The 19,295-nt window shown below is 44.8% G+C and overlaps 1 protein-coding gene across 1 annotated transcript in view; it reads right to left on the reverse strand.

Moving 5' to 3' along the window:
* Positions 1 to 19,295, reverse strand: part of LOC146174641 (uncharacterized) — a 115,010-nt gene that overhangs the window by 93,411 nt on the left and 2,304 nt on the right. Inside the window, exons 2-3 of the mRNA XM_084585421.1 lie at positions 1,987 to 2,101; positions 1,802 to 1,875 (exon numbers count right to left, since the gene is read on the reverse strand). Coding sequence (XP_084441547.1) covers positions 1,802 to 1,811 — 10 coding nt within the window. The 5' untranslated portion in view covers positions 1,812 to 1,875; positions 1,987 to 2,101. The remainder of the gene's footprint in view (positions 1 to 1,801; positions 1,876 to 1,986; positions 2,102 to 19,295) is intronic.

Here is a 19,295-nt window from a genome sequence, read left to right on the forward strand (position 1 = left end):
GTAGTTCAATAATTAAAGTAAAAAAAATGTAAATGCAAAATCTGTCAGACGTCGAAATAGCCATACAACGAATGTCGACGTCCAAGGGATGTGACGGCACGGCAACTGGAGGTCGATGTGTTTCAATTAATGAGCTAATAAATGTTTGATAGTGATCAGAAGTGTGTAATGAGCATCAATTCATTACAAAATATATAAATAGGGCGTAACAGAGCACAAAAAAATTCCGAGAGCACTGCAGAATCTACACTGAAGAAATGCGCAAGTCTGAGCTTTGCTGTGTTGTCTGCGAGATGTGTCAGCGAGATTCCGCTAGCGACAGATAGTACGCCTTCACTTTCCTGTAGACCAATTATAGAACGTCACTGAACTTTGATGCGTTCAACGGTGCGCTGGTTTGTGTTCGACAAGAGGCGCTATTTACCATGAGCAGCAACAATGCTCAGGCTTTCGCATTTCTCCAGTGTAGATTCTGCAGTGCTCTCGTAATTGTTTGCTTCTATATGCGTGAAACATAGAACCGAATCGCTAGTCGAGACATGCGAAAGCCATATCTCAACAATGGATCTATTACCCAACACATGAGAGCAAGTCGAACGGAGCGTATGGCATTCTGAATGCATAAGGAGCGGCTATGCTGTCGATATGTCACACGTAATTGGCGGTTAGATGATATTTTTACAGTTTTACATGGCAGCACTTTAACTCACCTGTGTTTAAAGCATAAGTGCGCAGTGGCAGAAATGACTGAGTAGAAGCTCTGTGCGACTAGTGGACAGCGAGGAAGAAAAGGCCCACAGGATAGGTACTGGTCTGAGAGCAGTGCACTATGCCACAAACCGAAACAAGCACTCTCAGAACAACAGTTCAAGTGATACGATTAACGCATTTATAACCATTATTAGACTATGCGTTCCCTGTCTGGGTTCTGCGCGCTGTCACTTTCGTAGTCTTGAGAAATACTGCAAAACATCTTTGTGCGTTTCGTAATTCAGAAGTGCAGACGAACAGTTCTAACTTCAGTGCTCAAAGCCAAACGTATATAAATTTATTCTGAACGCGATTGAAATGCAATTGCAATAAAATTTGATCAAATTCTTCAGCGTATACATACAATATTCTAACGAACTAAGCAAACTCATATCCTCTCTCTCGCTCTTACCGCTTTCCTCCGAATTTTATTTTAGGCTTTTATTTAAACAGGCATTCAGTGATTGCATCAGTTCGTTAGCTTAATGTGTACAATGTTTTCATGTCGTGAATAAGAACGTTTGATGTTAGGTTGCATTAGAGTCATTTTCTGCTACACTTAATTGTTCGGATACGGTACGCTTTCATGCTAGATATTTTCCTTGATATTTGTTTTTTTTTACACTTCCACCGCTTTGTTCCCGGAACAAAAATGTAAAAAAAAAGAAGTAAATTAGAACCGGGATATCCTTATTTAACTCTTCATGAAAATCAGACATCGTCTCGTTTTGAAAGGGCCACAGTAGGCTTTGGCTTCTCGAATGCCGATTTACGTCAACATAAAATTCTGCACAATGCTGTGCTTGCATATATTCAAAGCGATTCCAGTTTTTTTTTATTTATGTGACGCTTAACATCTGTCCTTGCCTAACAAATATCCACTCTTTTCACGTGTGTTGATGAGGCAACTTTTAAAAATTGCTATCTTTAAATAATAACGAGAAATAGGGCTCATTAGCAATTTGGTAATGAGGTCTACGGCAATCATTAGGCTTGATGAAAGCGAAACGCCAACTTTGTTGTTCGTTAGAAGCAAGAGAATTGCACTTACCACTACGCATAGGAAAGGTGGGAGAAATTTCTCAGATTCAGTTTTTTTATAGCGACGCTTATGAAACCTCAGCGCTTAAAAAGGATTGTGGAACGAAAAAAAAAATGTTAATGTTATATTATTTCTCTGAATAATTCCCCCTGATAAAGTATGCCGAGTGCGGGGATAGATAGAAGTTCATTTACCTTCCCTCCTCAGTGCGTTGTAGAAATGCCCTTGTTTCGATATTCCGCAGCAGTGATTGAGAAAACAGTATAGATGTCACAACTTCGAGAACAGTGTGAAGCTAACTTGAAATAGCTGTAGGGGAAGTAAAAGAATTGTAATCAGAAAGTTAGTACACTTCCACGTGTGTTTCACCTTCGTATCTGCTGGTTCAAAAAATCTCCTTCAGTAGCAAATAGTTTACAGTGGTAAGTTATCAGTATATAAGGTGTAAAGGCCGAGTTTAAAGCACGTCTTTTCCCTATCTCTTTCAAGAACCTAAGCACTCAACTTGCGTTGACATGTGAATTATGAAGCCACGGAATAGAAGTACATGAGAATATGAAACGCGTATGTTTTTTTTTTTGCTAATTTAACCTGTTCTAAGCATGTTGGATATGTAGCACATTGATTTGAATTTGGTTAAAGGAAAGTTCGCCAATGTACCCAAAACATAAAGGAAGGTCTCTACGTCTCAAATGTTCGGCCAGTCTCGGAATATTGTTACGTAGTGGTGACAAGGCCGTAGACACCAATAGAGAACACAGGCGTGATAGAACCGAAATCAATTCTTTATTGGGCTGACTTGCGCCCGCAAAAGAACTAAGTAACTCGGCGGCGATAGTAACAAACGTGCTCGTCGATCGTCGAACTAAGAATGCCTGTCGCACACGTCAACGCCCAATTTAAAGACGGCTCAGAACCATGTAGATAGCGTCGCAAACTGTTGCTAGCACTACCTGGAAGATTGTAGAAGCATACGCGAGTAGCCGTAATCTTCGAGAAAGATCTGGGCGCATCTTGTGCGGCGAAGAAACTGATAAAGGTGCGTCAAGCGACATCGAGCATTAACAAAGAAAACAGAATTGATATACGTGTCAGAATCACAGTGATAAGACCGCATGCCGGCGGCTGCTAAAAAAAACACACAGTTTTGAAGATTTCGCGGCATTACTCCCCCCCTTAAGAAACATCGCCACGATGTTCCAAAATAAACAAAGAAACCTAAACATAAACATTACACAGTTTAAATACTACAGATTCTCTAACGCGCGTAATAAGGCTTCAGACGAACAACATGAAAGATTTCTCGGTGCGCACGTCGCCGTTATAATGCGGTCGCACCGTCGAGAATGACTTCATAGTCGAGTTGTCCGAAGCGGCAAATGATTTTGTATGGCCCAAAGTATTGACGTAGTAGCTTTTCACTTATTCCACGGCAGCGAATTGGAGTCTAAACCCACACTTGGTCTTCTGGATTATACTCTGCGTGGCGTCGTCGTAAGTTGTTTGTCTGGTGTCGGTGCGCTGTGGTCTCTAATACGCAGCCGTGCAAGTCGGCGGGCTTCCTCTGCACGCTGCAGGTAGGCGATGAAATGAAAATTGTTCTCGTTGGTCACGAGCGGCAGCATTGCGTCTAGCGTCGACATTGGCTCCCTGTAGTGCTCAAGCTTGAACGGGGTCGCTCTGGTCGTCTCTTGGACTGCCGTGTTATACACGAAAATCACGTACAGCAAGATGGTGTCTCAGGTCTTGTGTTCAGCGTCGACCTACATAGTGATCATGTCCGCGATTGTTGTGTAGCGCTTTCAGCTCAGAGTCTGATCGCTGTTGTTCTGTGAAACTGCTGGCGCTTACAGGTCCCAAAAGGCGTCTTCGTTGTCTTCTTTGGCCGGTGCATAAACAGGGGCTCATGACAAGCACTCCCGTGACGAGCAGTCTGCATTGGAGTGCCGGCGGTCTGACGTATAGACGACTGTGACGTCTAATGCTTAAAGACGTAGGCTCCATCGGGCAAGACGGTCGGAGGGAAATTTCACATTTGCCAACCAGCAGAGCGCGTGGTGATCGCTTACCACCTTGAATGGTTGCCGTATACGTACGGAGGGAACTTTGAAGTGGCCCAGATGATTGCAAGGTACTCCTTCTCGGTCGTCGCGTAATTCACTTAGGCATTCGAGAGTCCTTCTAGCGTAGGTGATTACTTTCTCCTGTCTGGAATTCTTCTTAATGAGAACAGCTCCTAGGCCCAGACTGCTCGCGTCGGTATGTATCTCGGTCTCTGCGTTCTCATAAAAGTGGCCTAACACAGGAGGGGACTGTAATCGGCGCCTAAGTTCCTCGAAGGCTACCGCTTGCGGTGCTTCCCATTTAAATGACACGTCTGCCTTTGTAAACTCCGTCAAAGGTACGGCGAGGCGCAAGAAGTTCTTCACGAATCGTCGGTAATACGCGCAGTCCGAGGAATTGGAACATAGCTTTCTTGTCACTAGGCTGTAGAAACTGTGCGATCGCAGCAGTTTTCTGTGGGTCGGGAGGAACTCCCTCCTTGCATACGATATGACCAAGAAACAGCATCTCTTCGTAGGCGATGTGACACTTCTTTGCTTTTAACGTAAACTTGAGGACTTGATTGCGTAAAGTACTGTTCGAAGCCTTCTCAGATGGGCTTCAAAGTTTGATGAGAACCCAACGACGTCGTCCAAGTATATCAAACAAAGCTGGCACTTTAAGCCAGCCAGGACAGCGTCCATTAACCGTTGGAACGTGGCTGGTGTGGAGCAGAAACTACATGACATTACCTTGAATTCAAAGTAGCCGTCCCGTGTTATGAACGCCGTCTTCTATCGATCTCTCTCGCCGACCTCAATTTGCCAGTACCCCCTCTTCAGGTCCATTGACGAGAACTATTTAGCGTTACAAAGCCGGCCCAGTGTGTCGTCGATGCGGGGAAGTGGGTAGACCTCTTTTCTCCTTATGCTATTCAAGCGGCGGTAATCAACGCTGAAGCGAAGTGCGCCGTCTTCTTCACCAAAACGACTGGTGCCGCCCAGGGGCTGTTCGATGGCTGGATCACGTCATCACACAACATTTCCTCACCTTGATCTCGTATGGCCTGGTGTTCTCGCGGCGATACACGGTAGGGGCTTTGACGTAGCGGTCATGATGCGATGCTTTACCAACGGGGTTTGCCACACCTTCGACGCTGAAGAAAAGCACTCGCTGTAGCTTTCAATAAGAGTACGAATCCGGTCTTGGCTGTCTCAGAGGAGCACTGGGTTGATGTAGAAATTGGGCTGCTTGGTTTGGTTGGGTGCATCGTCTTCATGTTGGCTGGGGAGGACGAAAAATTCTCGGGTATCAACTAGCTCATCAAGGAAAGCAGTCGTCATGCCCTTGTTCAGGTGCCGGTATTCTTCGGTGAAGTTAGTGATGAGCACTTGAGTTTGTCCATGACGGAAACGGGCGGTGCCTCTTGAAACTCCTAGTCCGCACTCCAAAGCATGCTGGGTGTTTCCTTCGACTACATCTGCAGCAGTTTCGATGTCGCCGGTAACCACGGAGAGGACAATGCATGATCAGGGCAGTATACTCAATACGGAAATGTTGCGTCACAGTCGTCGTGGAAGATATTGCTTTGTCCGTTGAGAGCTTGATGAGCTTTGAGCGGAGGTCGATGATCGTCAAATGCTCAATCCATACCTAAGATCAGGTAAAGGGAGCACTGCTGCAAGACGAAGCTCGTAGGGTAAATGTGTTCATTCACAGTCACTCTTGCGATGCATCGCCCGGGCGGCGTGATAAAGTTACCACCAGCGGTGCTATTAGCTCGCCATTCCAAATGGTCGTTACTTTTCTGAGGCGAACGGTGTACTGATGACTGAATAGTCCGCTCCGGTGTCCACTAGCGCACTAACCATGCGTCCGTCGACAGCAACCTCAAGATCGCTTGTTCGCGTCTTAGTATTTATTGCACACTGGCTTTGGTGTTCGAACTCTGCTTCGTTTCGTGCTGAGGTCGCGGCCGCGACACACCGTCGTCACTTCGCTGGGCGGCAATGTCAACTTGAAGTCTGGTCGTTATCTCGACAACGTTGTCGTCATGTGGAGCGGCGATTTAATGGCTGCGTCGTCGTCACTCATCGTCGGCGATAAAGGATCTTTGTGTTTTCGCCGTGAAGCAACCTCACCTCCAAAGGCTGCTCTGTTTAGCTTCCCCTGCCCGGGCTTGGGGACCTTTCGCGCACACAGTCATCGTAGTTACGGCCTGGCGACGCAAGCGGCCCTGTACCGCGATGGGGACCCGAACTGACGGCTTGATGGCACAATCGCACCGCTAAGCAGATAGTTGTCGATTCCTTGTGGTCGTTGCTGTAGGGGCTTCTGTATACCGGTTCGAGTGGTCGTTCGTAGTGGCGCATCCCGGTATCCAACGTCTTCTCAATGAGTTTCAATTTCAAATTCCACCATGGTTTTTGGCGTATTCCTTACAAGCCCTGCAAAAAGAGATTCTTTAACCCCTCGGATTGAAATTTGCACTCTCTCACCTTCGGTCGGCGCGGCGAAAAAGGCGCTTCATTTCCTCAACGTACGCTTGGGCAGGCTCGTTAGGGAGTTCAAGTATTGATTGATGAAGGGCCTGGGTCTTTCCTTTCGGACGACACTTACAAAGGCAGTGAAAACTCTTTCTTGAATATCTCTCAATTCTTCAAATTTGCCTCGCGATTTTTGAACCGTGTTCTGCCAGAACGTTCAAAAGAAAAGTAGACTTGCCTGAGCTTCGTTTCGTCCTTCCAGGCGTTGAAACTTGCCACGCTTTCGAAGAGGTGGAGCCAGTTGTCCGCATCCTCGTCCAGTCGTCCATGGAAGCAGGGGGGTTCACGTGGTTGGACGAAAACAACCGGTGCTACAGGCTGGGCAATTGTCAGCATTGATGCTTTCCGAGATCGAACGGAGTCCGGCAGACCCCGTTTGGGTTAGAGCCCTTGAAGTTGGCGGCTGGTTCGGTGGCCTGTTGGCTGGTCCCCCAGGGTAACAGCAACAGGACTGTTGTCTTGGCTTTAAGGGGTAAACGCGGACTCTGGGGGCAGCACCTCCACCAGATAACACGTAGTGGTGCCAAGGCCGTAGACACCAAGAGAGGACACAGGTATGATAGTTCCGAAATTAATTCTTTATTGGGCTGAATTGGGCGCGGAAAAGAACCAAGCAACTTGGCAGCGGCGATAGCAACAAACGTGCTTGCCGATCGTCGAACTAAGACTGCCTGTCGCGCATGTCAACACTCCATTTAAAGGCGTCTCAGAACCATCTAAATAACGTCGCAAACTGTTACTAGCACAACCTGGACCATTGTAGAAGCATATGCGAGTGACCGTAATATTCGAGACAGATCTCGGCGCATCTTTCGCGGCAAAGAAACTGATAAAGGTGCGTCTCGCGACATTGACCAACAACAAACAAAGAATACAGAATTGATATGCGTGCCGAATCACAGTGATAAGGCTGCACACCGGCGGCTCCTTAAAAAACAAAAACAAATACAGTTTTGAAGGTTTCGCGGCAATATGCTTCATCAGTTTGGGATCGGGCCACTAAACTAATTAGGATGCTTGAGCGTGCTGCGCGTTTCATACTGAACTGTCAGTATCCCCACGTGTGTATTAGCGGGTTGAAAAAGCCTCTAGACTGGGACTGCCTACAGCTCCGCCACACCTTCTTCAGGATAATGTTAAATGACACATCCAAAATACAAAAAGTGGCATTGATCGTAACGTTTACCTGAATCAACCCACATGCAAAGAAAAAAAAAAGAAAGTTGGTGTTTGGGTCTTTTTTTCTGTTCAGATTAAGCAAATAAAAAAGCGTATTTAATGAAATATATATCCTAAAAAGGCGTGTCAATCACTCTTAAAGCTCATCTGCGAAACAATAACGAATAGTATTACTCATCATTATCAGCCTGATTATGCCCACTGCAGGGCGAAGGCCTCTCCCACATTTCTCCACTTAACCCGGTTCTGTGCTAGCTGCATCCACTTGACCCCTGCGAACTTCTTAATCTCATCCGTCCACCTAACTTTCTGCCGCCCCCTGCTACGCTTTCCTTCCCTTGGAATCCGGATTGTTACCCTCAGCGACCATCGGTTATCCTCTCTTCGCACTACATGTCCTGCCCATGTCCATTTCTTCTTCTAAATTTCCACTAGAATGTCGGTAACTTGAGTTATTTCTCTCACCCACTCTGCACGCTTTCTATCTCTTAATGTTACCCCTACCATTTTTCGTTCCATAGCCCTCTGGGCTGTCCTCAACTTAAGTAGAACTCTCTTGGTTAGCCTCCACGTTTCAGCCCCATAGGTGAGTACAGGCAAGATGCAACTGTTGTATACTTTCCTCTTGAGCGATACCGGTAAGCTGCTAGTCATAATCTGCGAGTACTTGCCAAATGCGCTCCATCCCAATCTTATTCTTCTTGTTATTTCCTTTTCATGGTCCGGATCTGCGGTTACTACCTGTCCTAAGTAGACATATTCGTCCACTACTTCCAGTATTTCGCTACCTAATGCAAACTGCTGTTCCTTCCCGAGGCTGTTGAACATTACCTTAGTCTTCTGCATATTGATTTTCAAGCCTACCTTTCTACTTTTACTGTCTAGGTTATCAATCATTATTTGCAGTTCATCCCCCGAGTTGCTTAGCAAGGCAATGTCATCAGCAAATCGCAGATTACTGAGGTATTCTCCATCTACCCTTATCCCTAACTGCTTCCATTCCAAGTCTCTGAATACTTCCTCTAAACAAGCCGTGAATAGTACTGGAGAGATTGTGTCTCCTTGCCTAACACCTTTATTTATGGGAATTTCGTTGCTTTCTTTATGAGGAACTATGGTTGCTGTGCAGCCACTATATATATCTTCCAGCACTTTCACGTACGGCTCGTCTACCCCTGATTTCGCAATGCCTGCATCAGCGTCGAGGTTTCAACTGAGTCAAATGCTTTTTCGTAATCAATGAATGCTATGTATAGGGGCTGGTTATGTTCCGAGCATTTTTGTATCACCTGATTGATGGTATGGATATGATCGATAGTAGAATACCGTTTCCGAAACCCTGCTTGATCCTTTGCTTGATTGCCGTCTAAGGTTGTCCTGATTCTATTAGCGATTACCTTAGTAAATACCTTATACGTAACAGACAGTAAGCTGATTGGTCTGTAATTTTTAAGGTCCTTAGAGTCCCCTTTCTTGTGAATGAGGATAATGTTTTCATTATTCCATGGTTCCTGTACCGTCGATGACACCAGGCACTGCGTATACAGGGTGGCCAGTTTTTCTAGCACGATATCCCCACCGTCCTTCAGCAAATCTGTAGGTATCTGATCCTCTGCAGCTGATTTCCTCCTTTTCATAGTTTCTAATGCTTTCTTGACCTCGTCCTTCATCACTGGAGGAATGCCTATTTTTCCCTACCGCCAATCTCATTACGGTCCTGACTACTTTGGCTACTGTAGAGATCTGTATAGAACTCCTCGGCTACTTTGACTATCTTGGCCATATAAGGATGACGTTGCCCGCCTTGTCCCTTATCGCATACATCTGGTTTTTACCTATGCCCAATTTCTTCCTTAGCGCTTTAAGGCTTCCCCCGTTCTTTAAAGCATGCTCAATTTTCTCCATGTTATACTTCCTTATATCGGCCACCTTGCGCTTATTGATTAGCTTTGATATCTCGGCCAATTCGATCCGGTCTGTTGGATTGGAAGCTTTCATGCTCTGGCGTTTCTTAATCAAATATTTCGTCTTATTACTCAACGTATTACTCAATAGTATTACTCAACGTGTAACATTGTTTTGCCTTTCCATATTTTTTTTGCATTTTTTGCAAGCTTTACATGTGGTTTTACATCAATACATGCCTTCAATTTTCAATTGTTTTTACGCTGTGCATGAATTAAAGATTGTCTTGCAGTAGTGTTCCTTGCTTAAGTTTGGTTATGTGTGTATTGAGTAGTTTATCAACAATATGGGGTGCTATGGTAGTCATGCTAAGGATCCTATTTGAAGAGTCGGAGCTGTGTTATGCTTTAAAACGCAACTTAGCGCGGGAGCATTTTGAGTTGAACTGCATAAACTCCTCCACAAAGCTTTAAGCTCACATTATTCATGTTATGCGTGACCAGTCTGCTATATCTGAACATTTAAAGGACAGAAATGTGATGACTTAAAGCGACTATGTTGAATGTATCCAACAGAACCTTGATCTCAAGGATATACCTGATGTGAAAGAGCACATCACATTGAAATTCTTCAGAGAAGTTGCCACGAGGTCTGACGGTAGAATGTATTTTAAGCACTATGGTGGAAGCCTCCTTCAATGCCGCCATAAGAGGAGCGTTAGACTGATCTCTAGCTTCGGTTTGGATAGAAATTAAGTATTTGCGAATTGGAAGACATTTTCGGCTCTTGGGCTTCCAGAGGCTCAGTGTGCGTGTTGCAGAAAGGGATTCTAGAGCCCATTTTATCGCCTGTGGAGGAGTATCACGCAATATTGTTTTGACCCTAGCGGAAATATGTCGGAAAGACTTCAGCAGTAGTATCTGCCGTGCCTTGCTTCACGGGTACAAGCTTTCAAAACCTTGGAACGCATATTCTAGCCACTAACTGTTGCGTGCTTGTTACATATATGATTTCAAACACACATTTGATTGACAGATAGAGTGAACTCTGTTTAACGCCCACTTTCACCTTTCCCCTGGAGGTCATAGTGTTGGCTCCTTGTCGTGTTTCTGCAGTGGGGATATCAATGGTTTTTAACAAAACGACCTCAATGCAACTTCTTAATGATATTTTGATATTAGGCAAGGTCGTTTCGACATAGTGAGGTGACAACGGCAATGCCGTTTACAGAATAGCGCTATCACCATCGAATAATTTTCGTAACGTGTAAATGTTCCTGCATCAAAAAGCATATCTGGAAACATTATTACATGGGTACCTTAAATCGTCTGCATTTTGTGTGTGTGTTTTTTGTCTCGCAGCCTCTTTATCACAATATTCTGCAGCCTTTATGTTTATCAAATAATGCAATAATGAATCAAAAGTTTCATCGTTGTTTGCCCATACAACTGGAATCGATGCATAGCATATTTCGTCAGGCATGAAATTAAGCTGGTAAATTTAGAGATTGGCGTCCTCTGCCGGGAGTGGCACTAGTGAAAATTGAACAGCGCGTGAACCCTGTAATGTATGCTAACATTAAAGATGAAGCTCTAATAGGGGTCCACGACTTCATCATTGAGACGTTCTCGATGCGGCAGAATTGTGGCGGGCTCGTTCTCAAAGTGAAGTTTTGTGGCGTGCAACGTGGGGCAGTCGAAGGAGCAGGAATTGAGTGCTTCCTCTTGAATGTGATGCGCAAAATCGAATTCTTGTGCGAGGTCTTGAATACTGGTAACTACAGCGACTCTCGAGACCCTACCAATAGTTACCAGTATTCAAGACCTCGCACAAGCACCCCCTAACCCTTCAGGATATACCATATACACTGATTCAATAAAAGCTATACGCGCCATTCACACGGGTCGCATTCCTGAAGAACTACACGATGACCTACACAGAGATCTTACCAAACTACGTCCCCACACTGTAACACTGAGGTGGATTCCTGGTCACGCTGGAATCCCAGGCAATGAGGTAGTGCATCGCCTCGCCCGCGAACTTCAACACCGGGCGCCTGGGATTCCCTGGCCTTATCCACCAACGTGGGACACTACTCTTCACTACAAAAAAGAAATCAACGTTCACTATGACATTAGAGAAACTCTCCGTACACTTCCTCTTCCTGATAAATCTCTCATCATCATCATCATCAGCCTGATTATACGCACTGCAGGGTGAAGGCCTCTCCCATATTTCTCCACTTAACCCGGTTCTGTGCAAGCTGCATCCACTTGACCCCTGCGAACTTCTTAATCTCATCCGCCCACCTAACTTTCTGCCGGCCCCTGCTACGCTTTCCTTCCCTTGGAATCCAGATTGTTACCCTCAGCGACCATCGGTTATCCTCTCTTCGCACTACATGTCGTGCCCATGTCCATTTCTTCTTCTTAATTTCTACTAGAATGTCGGTAACTTGAGTTATTTCTCTGACCCACTCTGCACGCTTTCCATCTCCTAATGTTACCCCTACCATTTTTCGTTCCATAGCCCTCTGGGTTGTTCTCAACTTAAAAAGACTCTCTTGGTTAGCCTCCACGTTTTAGCCCCATAGGTGAGTACAGGCAAGATGCAACTGTTGTATACTTTCCTCTTGAGCGATACCGGTAAGCTGCTAGTCATAATCTGCGAGTGCTTGCCAAATGCGCTCCATCCCAATCTTATTCTTCTTGTTATTTCCTTTTCATGGTCCGGATCTGCGGTTACTACCTGTCCTAAGTAGACATATTCGTCCACTATTTCCAGTATTTCGCTACCTAATGCAAACTGCTGTTCCTTCCCGAGGCTGCTGAACATTACCTGAGTCTTCTGCATATTGATTTTCAAGCCTACCTTTCTACTTTTCCTGTCTAGGACATCAATCATTATATGCAGTTCATCCCCCGGGTTGCCTAGCAGGGCAGTGCCATCAGCAAATCTTAGATTGCTGAGGTATTCTTCATCTACCCTTATCTCCAACTGCTCCCATTCCAAGTCTCTAAATACTTCCTCTAAGCAAGCTGTGAACAGTACTTGGGAGATTGTGTCTCTTTGCCTTAGACCTTTCTTTACGGGAATTGTGTTACATTCTTTATGCAGAAGTATGGTTTATGTGCAGCCAATATATATATCTTCAAGAAATGTCACGTAGGGCTCGTCTACCCCCTGATTTCGCAATGCCTGCATCACCGCCGAGCTTTCAACTGAGTCAAATGCTTTTTCGTAATCAATGAATACTATGTATAAGGGCTGGTTATATTCCGAGCATTTTTCTATCACCTGGTTGATGGCATGGATATGATCGATAGTAGAGTACCGTTTCCGAAAACCTGCTTGATCCGCTGCTTGATTGCCGTCTAAGGTTGTCCTGATTCTATTAGCGATTACCTTAGTAAATACCTTATACGTAACAGACAGTAAGCTGATTGGTCTGCAGTTTTTAAAGTCCTTAGAGTCCCCTTTCTTGTGAATGAGGGTAATGTTTGCATTCTTCTATGGTTCCGGTACCATCGATGACACCAGGCACTGCGTATACAGGGTGGCCAGTTTTTCTAGCACGATATCCCCACCGTCCTTCAGCAAATCTGTAGGTATCTGATCCTCTCCAGTTGATTTCCCCCTTTTCATAGTTTCTAATGCTTTCTTGACCTCGTCCTTCATCACTGGAGGAATGCCTATTTTTCCCTACCGCCAATCTCATTACGGTTCTGACTACTTTGTCTACTGTAGAGATCTGTATAGAACTCCTCGGCTACTTTGACTATCTTGTCCATATTAGGGATGACGTTGCCCGCCTTCTCCCTTATCGCATACATCTGGTTTTTACCTATGCCCAATTTCTTCTTTACCGCTTTAATGCTACCCCGTTCTTTAAAGCATGCTCAATTTTCTCCATGTTATACTTCCTTATATCGGCCACCTTGCGCTTATTGATTAGCTTTGATATCTCGGCCAATTCGATCCGGTCTGTTGGATTGGAAGCTTTCATGCTCTGGCGTTTCTTAATCAAATATTTCGTCTTATTACTCAACGTATTACTCAATAGTATTACTCAACGTGTAACATTGTTTTGCCTTTCCCCATTTTTTTGCATTTTTTGCAAGCTTTATATGTGGTTTTACATCAATACATGCCTTCAATTTTCAATTGTTTTTACGCTGTGCATGAATTAAAGATTGTCTTGCAGTAGTGTTCCTTGCTTAAGTTTGGTTATGTGTGTATTGAGTAGTTTATCAACAATATGGGGTGCTATGGTAGTCATGCTAAGGATCCTATTTGAAGAGTCGGAGCTGTGTTATGCTTTAAAACGCAACTTAGCGCGGGAGCATTTTGAGTTGAACTGCATAAACTCCTCCACAAAGCTTTAAGCTCACATTATTCATGTTATGCGTGACCAGTCTGCTATATCTGAACATTTAAAGAACAGAAATGTGATGACTTAAAGCGACTATGTTGAATGTATCCAACAGAACCTTGATCTCAAGGATATACCTGATGTGAAAGAGCACATCACATTGAAATTCTTCAGAGAAGTTGCCACGAGGTCTGACGGTAGAATGTATTTTAAGCGCTATGGTGGAAGCCTCCTTCTATGCCGCCATAAGAGGAGCGTTAGACTGATCTCTAGCTTCGGTTTGGATAGAAATTAAGTATTTGCGAATTGGAAGACATTTTCGGTTCTTGGGCTTCCAGAGGCTCAGTGTGCGTGTTCCAGAAGGGGATTCTAGAGCCCATTTTATCGCCTGTGGAGGAGCATCACGCAATATTGTTTTGACCTTAGCGGAAATAAGTCCGCAATACGTCAGCAGTTATATCTGCATTGCCTTGCTTCACGGGTACAAGCTTTCAAAACCTTGAAACGTATATTCTAGCCACTAACTGTTGCGTGCTGGTTACATATATGATTTCAAACACACATTTGATTGACGGATGGAGTGAATCCTATTTAACGCCCACTTTCACCTCTCCCCGGGAGGTCATTGTTTTGGCTCCTTGTCGTGTTTCTGCAGTGTGGATATCAATGATTTTTAACAAAACGACCTCAATGCAACTTCTTAATGATATTTTGATATTAGGCAAGGTCGTTTCGACATAGTGGGGTGATAATGGCATTGCCGTTTACAGAATAACGCTATCACCATAGAATAATTTTCGTAACATGTAAATGTTCCTGCATAAAAAAGCATATTTGGAAACATTATTACATGGGTACCTTAAATCGTCTGCATTTTGTGTGTGTGTTTTTTGTCTCGCAGCCTCTTTATCACAATATTCTGCAGCCTTTATGTTTATCAAATAATGCAATAATGAATCAAAAGTTTCATCGTTGTTTGCCCATACAACTGGAATCGATGCATAGCATATTTCGTCAGGCATGAAATTAAGCTGGTAAATTTAGAGATTGGCGTCCTTTGCCGGGAGTGGCACTAGTGAAAATTGAACAGCGCGTGAAACCTGTAATGTATGCTAACATTAAAGATGAAGCCCTAATAGGGGTCCACGACTTCATCATTGAGACGTTCTCGATGCGGCAGAATTGTGGGGGGCTCGTTCTCAAAGTGAAGTATTGTGCCGTGCAACGTGGGGCAGTCGAAGGACCAGAAATTGAGTGCTTCCTCTTGAATGTGATGCGCAAAATCGAATTCTTGTGCGAGGTCTTGAATACTGGTAACTACAGCGACTCTCGAGACCCTAACAATAGTTACCAGTATTCAAGACCTCGCACAAGCACCCCCTAACCCTTCAGGATATACCATATACACTGATTCAATACAAGCTATACGCGCCATTCACACGGGTCGCATTCCTGAAGAACTACACGATGATCTACACAGAGCTCTTACCAAACTACGTCCCCACACTGTAACACTGAGGTGGATTCCTGGTCACGCTGGAATCCCAGGCAATGAGGTAGTGCATCGCCTCGCCCGCGAAATTCAACACCAGGCGCCTGGGATTCCCTGGCCTTATCCACCAACGTGGGACACTACTCTTCACTATAAAAGGAAATCAACGTTCACTATGACAACATTAGAGAAACTCTCCGTACACTTCCTCTTCCTGATAAATCTCATCATCATCATCATCATCATCATCATCATCATCATCATCATCATCATCATCATCATCATCATCATCATCCTGATTATACGCACTGCAGGATGAAGGCCTCTCCCATATTTCTCCACTTAACCCGGTTCTGTGCAAGCTGCATCCACTTGACCCCTGCGAACTTCTTAATCTCATCCGCCCACCTAACTTTCTGCCGCCCCCTGCTACGCTTTCCTTCCCTTGGAATCCAGTTTGTTACCCTCAGCGACCATCGGATATCCTCTCTTCGCACTACATGTCCTGCCCATGTCCATTTCTTCTTCTTAATTTGTACTAGAATGTCGGTAACTTGAGTTATTTCTCTTACCCACTCTGCACGCTTTCTACCCTACCTCTACCATTTTTCGTTCCATAGCCCTCTGGGTTGTTCTCAACTTAAGTAGAACTCTCTTGGTTAGCCTCCACGTTTCAGCCCCATAGGTGAGTACAGGCAAGATGCATACTGTTGTAGACTTTCCTCTTGAGCGATACCGGTAAGCTGCTAGTCATAATCTGCGAGTGCTTGCCAAATGCGCTCCATCCCAATCTTATTCTTCTTGTTATTTCCTTTTCATGGACCGGATCTGCGGTTACTACCGGTCCTAAGTAGACATATTCGTCCACTCCTTCCAGTATTTCGCTACCTAATGCAAACTGCTGTTCCTTCCCGAGGCTGTTGAACATTACCTTAGTCTTCTGCCTATTGATTTTCAAGCCTACCTTTCTACTTTTCCTGTCTAGGTCATCAATCATTATATGGAGTTCATCCCCCGAGTTGCTTAGCAAGGCAATGTCATCAGCAAATCGCAGATTACTGAGGTATTCTCCATCTACCCTTATCCCTAACTGCTTCCATTCCAAGTCTCTGAATACTTCCTCTAAACAAGCCGTGAATAGTACTGGAGAGACTGTGTCTCCTTGCCTAACACCTTTCTTTATAGGAATTTTGTTACTTTCTTTATGCAGAACTATGGTTGCTGTGCAGCCACTATATATATCTTCCAGCTCTTTCACGCACGGCTCGTCTACCCCATGATTTCGCAGTGCCTGCATCACCGCCGAGGTTTCAACTGAGTCAAATGGTTTTTCGTAATCAATGAATGCTATGTATAGGGGCTGGTTATATTCCGAGCAGTTTTCTATCACCTGATTGATGGTATGGATATGATCGATAGTAGAGTACCGTTTCCGAATCCCTGCTTGATCCTTTGCTTGATTGCAGTCTAAGGTTGTCCTGATTCTATTAGCGATTACCTTAGTAAATATCTTATACGTAACAGACAGTAGGCTGATTGGTCTGTAATTTTTAAGGTCCTTAGAGTCCCCTTTCTTGTGAATGAGGAAAATGTTTGCATTCTTCAATGGTTCCGGTACCGTCGATGACACCAGGCACTGCGTATACAGGGTGGCCAGTTTTTCTAGCACGATATCCCCACCGTCCTTCAGCAAATCTGTAGTTATCTGATCCTCTCCAGCTGATTTCCCCCTTTTCATAGTTTCTAGTGCTTTCTTGACCTCGTCCTTCGTCACTGGTGGAGCGTCTGACTGTTTTTTCCTACCGCCAATCTCACTACGGTCCTGACTACTTTGGCTACTGTAGAGATCTGTATAGAACTCCTCGTCTACTTTGACTATCTTTTCCATACTAGTGATGACGTTGCCCGCTTTGTCCCTTATCGCATACATCTGGTTTTTGCCTATGCCCAATTTCTTCTTTACCGCTTTAAGGCTTCTCCCGTTCTTTACAGCATGCTCAATTTTCTCCATGTTATACTTCCTTATATCGGCCACCTTTCGCTTATTGATTAGCTTTGATATCTCGGCCAATTCGATCTGGTCTGTTGGATTGGAAGCTTTCATACTCTGGCGTTTCTTAATCAAATCTTTCGTCTCCTTAGACAGCTTACCGGTATCCTCTCTAACTATCCTACCGCCTACTTCTACCGCGCACTCAGTAATGATATCTCTGAAATTATTGTTCCTTGCCTCTAGGGTAACGTCGCCATCCTCAGTTAGATCTGAATACCTATTCTGTAGCGAGATCCTGAACTCTTCTGCCCTCCCCCTCACCGCTAATTCGTTTATGGGTTTCTTTCTTACTAATCTGTTGCGTTCCTTCTTCAGATTTAGGCTAATTCGGGACCTCACCATCCTGTGGTCCCGAATTAGCCTAAATCAGCTGTGGCGTAGCGGTAGAACATCCGCCTCGCATGCAAGAGGACCGGGATTCAAATCCCGGTGCCGCGCAATTCTCCACCGGATGAAAAAAAAAGATCCGCGTGTCGATGGAATTGCATAGATAGGTTTGGGGTGCGACCTGATGCCGGTGAACACCTCCGGCAACGCACTCCCTCACCAGAACAGGAGTTGGCCACCCTGGTGCAGTAATTGGCCGCAACCTCCTATGATAAGCTCCATAAAACCCCGGCCCTCAGTCACCAGCGGCTGCGGAACAACTGACCACGGCGGCGGTCAGACCTGTGACACAGCAGGGGGTGCTAAGAAAGCCTGGCTCCGCTGGACAAGCCGCCATTGGAAACTGACCCTGGCAACGTTTAATGCTAGAACCCTAGCTAGTGAAGCTAGTTTAGCAGTGCTGTTAGAGGAACTAGAGGGCATGAAATGGGATGTCATAGGGCTTAGTGAGGTTAGGAGGCCGAATGAGGCATATACTGTACTGAAGGATGGGCATGTACTGTGTTATCGAGGTTTACCAGAGAGGCGACAACTAGGATTAGGTTTCCTTGTCAATAAGTATATAGCGGGTAATATAGATGAATTCTATAGTATTAATGAAAGGGTTGCAGGCATCGTAAATAGGCTTAATAAGTGGTATAAACTGAAGGTTGTACAGGCCTGTGCACCTACATGTAGTTATGATGACCAGACAGTTGAAAGCTTCTATGAAGATGTAGAATCGGCAATGCGAAAAGTAAAGACGCAGTATACTGTACTAATGGGCGATTTCAATGCCAAGGTAGGGAAAAAACAGGCAGGAGACAAGGCAGTAGGTGACCATGGCATTGGTTCTAGGAATAACAGGGGGGAGTTACCAGTTGAGTTTGCAGAGCGCAATAACTTACGAATCATGAATACCTTCTTCAGCAAACGGAAGAACCGGAAATGGACATGGAAAAGTCCTAACGGAGAGACTAAAAATGAAATCGACTTCATAATGTGTTCAACCCCCGCCATTATGCAAGATGTAGAGGCAATCGGGAAAGTGCGATGCAGATAAATCTCTCACTACCATGCAAATCCGCATTCTTAGACGCATACAACTAAATACACTGCTTACTCCTGCCCGATCTTTTCTATACAGAATCATACATTTCCCTGCATGCCCAAATTGCCCAGAACACTATACAAACTTGGAGCATTGCATCTTTTCATGCCCTGTCGCCCTCCAATCTCCTCACTTTCCACACCCTCCTCCCCCAACGTGGCGGGCTTGGTTAGCCTCTGACCAGCTGCAAGATCAGTTGGCCTTGGTGACCCTGACCACATTCTTAACGCTTAATGGAATGCGTTAAATAAAGTCGTTTCCTCCTCCTCCTCCTTAAAATAACTTAAAAAAATTGAGCCTCTCCTTCTTTCCTTACGGGCTTCATAAAATCGTCGGGCGACCAAGTAAACGAAAAGTCCCCGTTTTGAACCAAAACAAGACAACTATGAGTCGCGAAACCTGCTTTTTTTTTGCAGCATCTGAGACTGCATCGCTA

The sequence above is a fragment of the Amblyomma maculatum genome, chromosome 11 (genome assembly GCF_055883805.1).
Source record: "Amblyomma maculatum isolate TAMU_Amacu chromosome 11, ASM5588380v1, whole genome shotgun sequence".
In the NCBI taxonomy this organism is placed as follows: Eukaryota; Metazoa; Arthropoda; class Arachnida; order Ixodida; family Ixodidae; genus Amblyomma; species Amblyomma maculatum.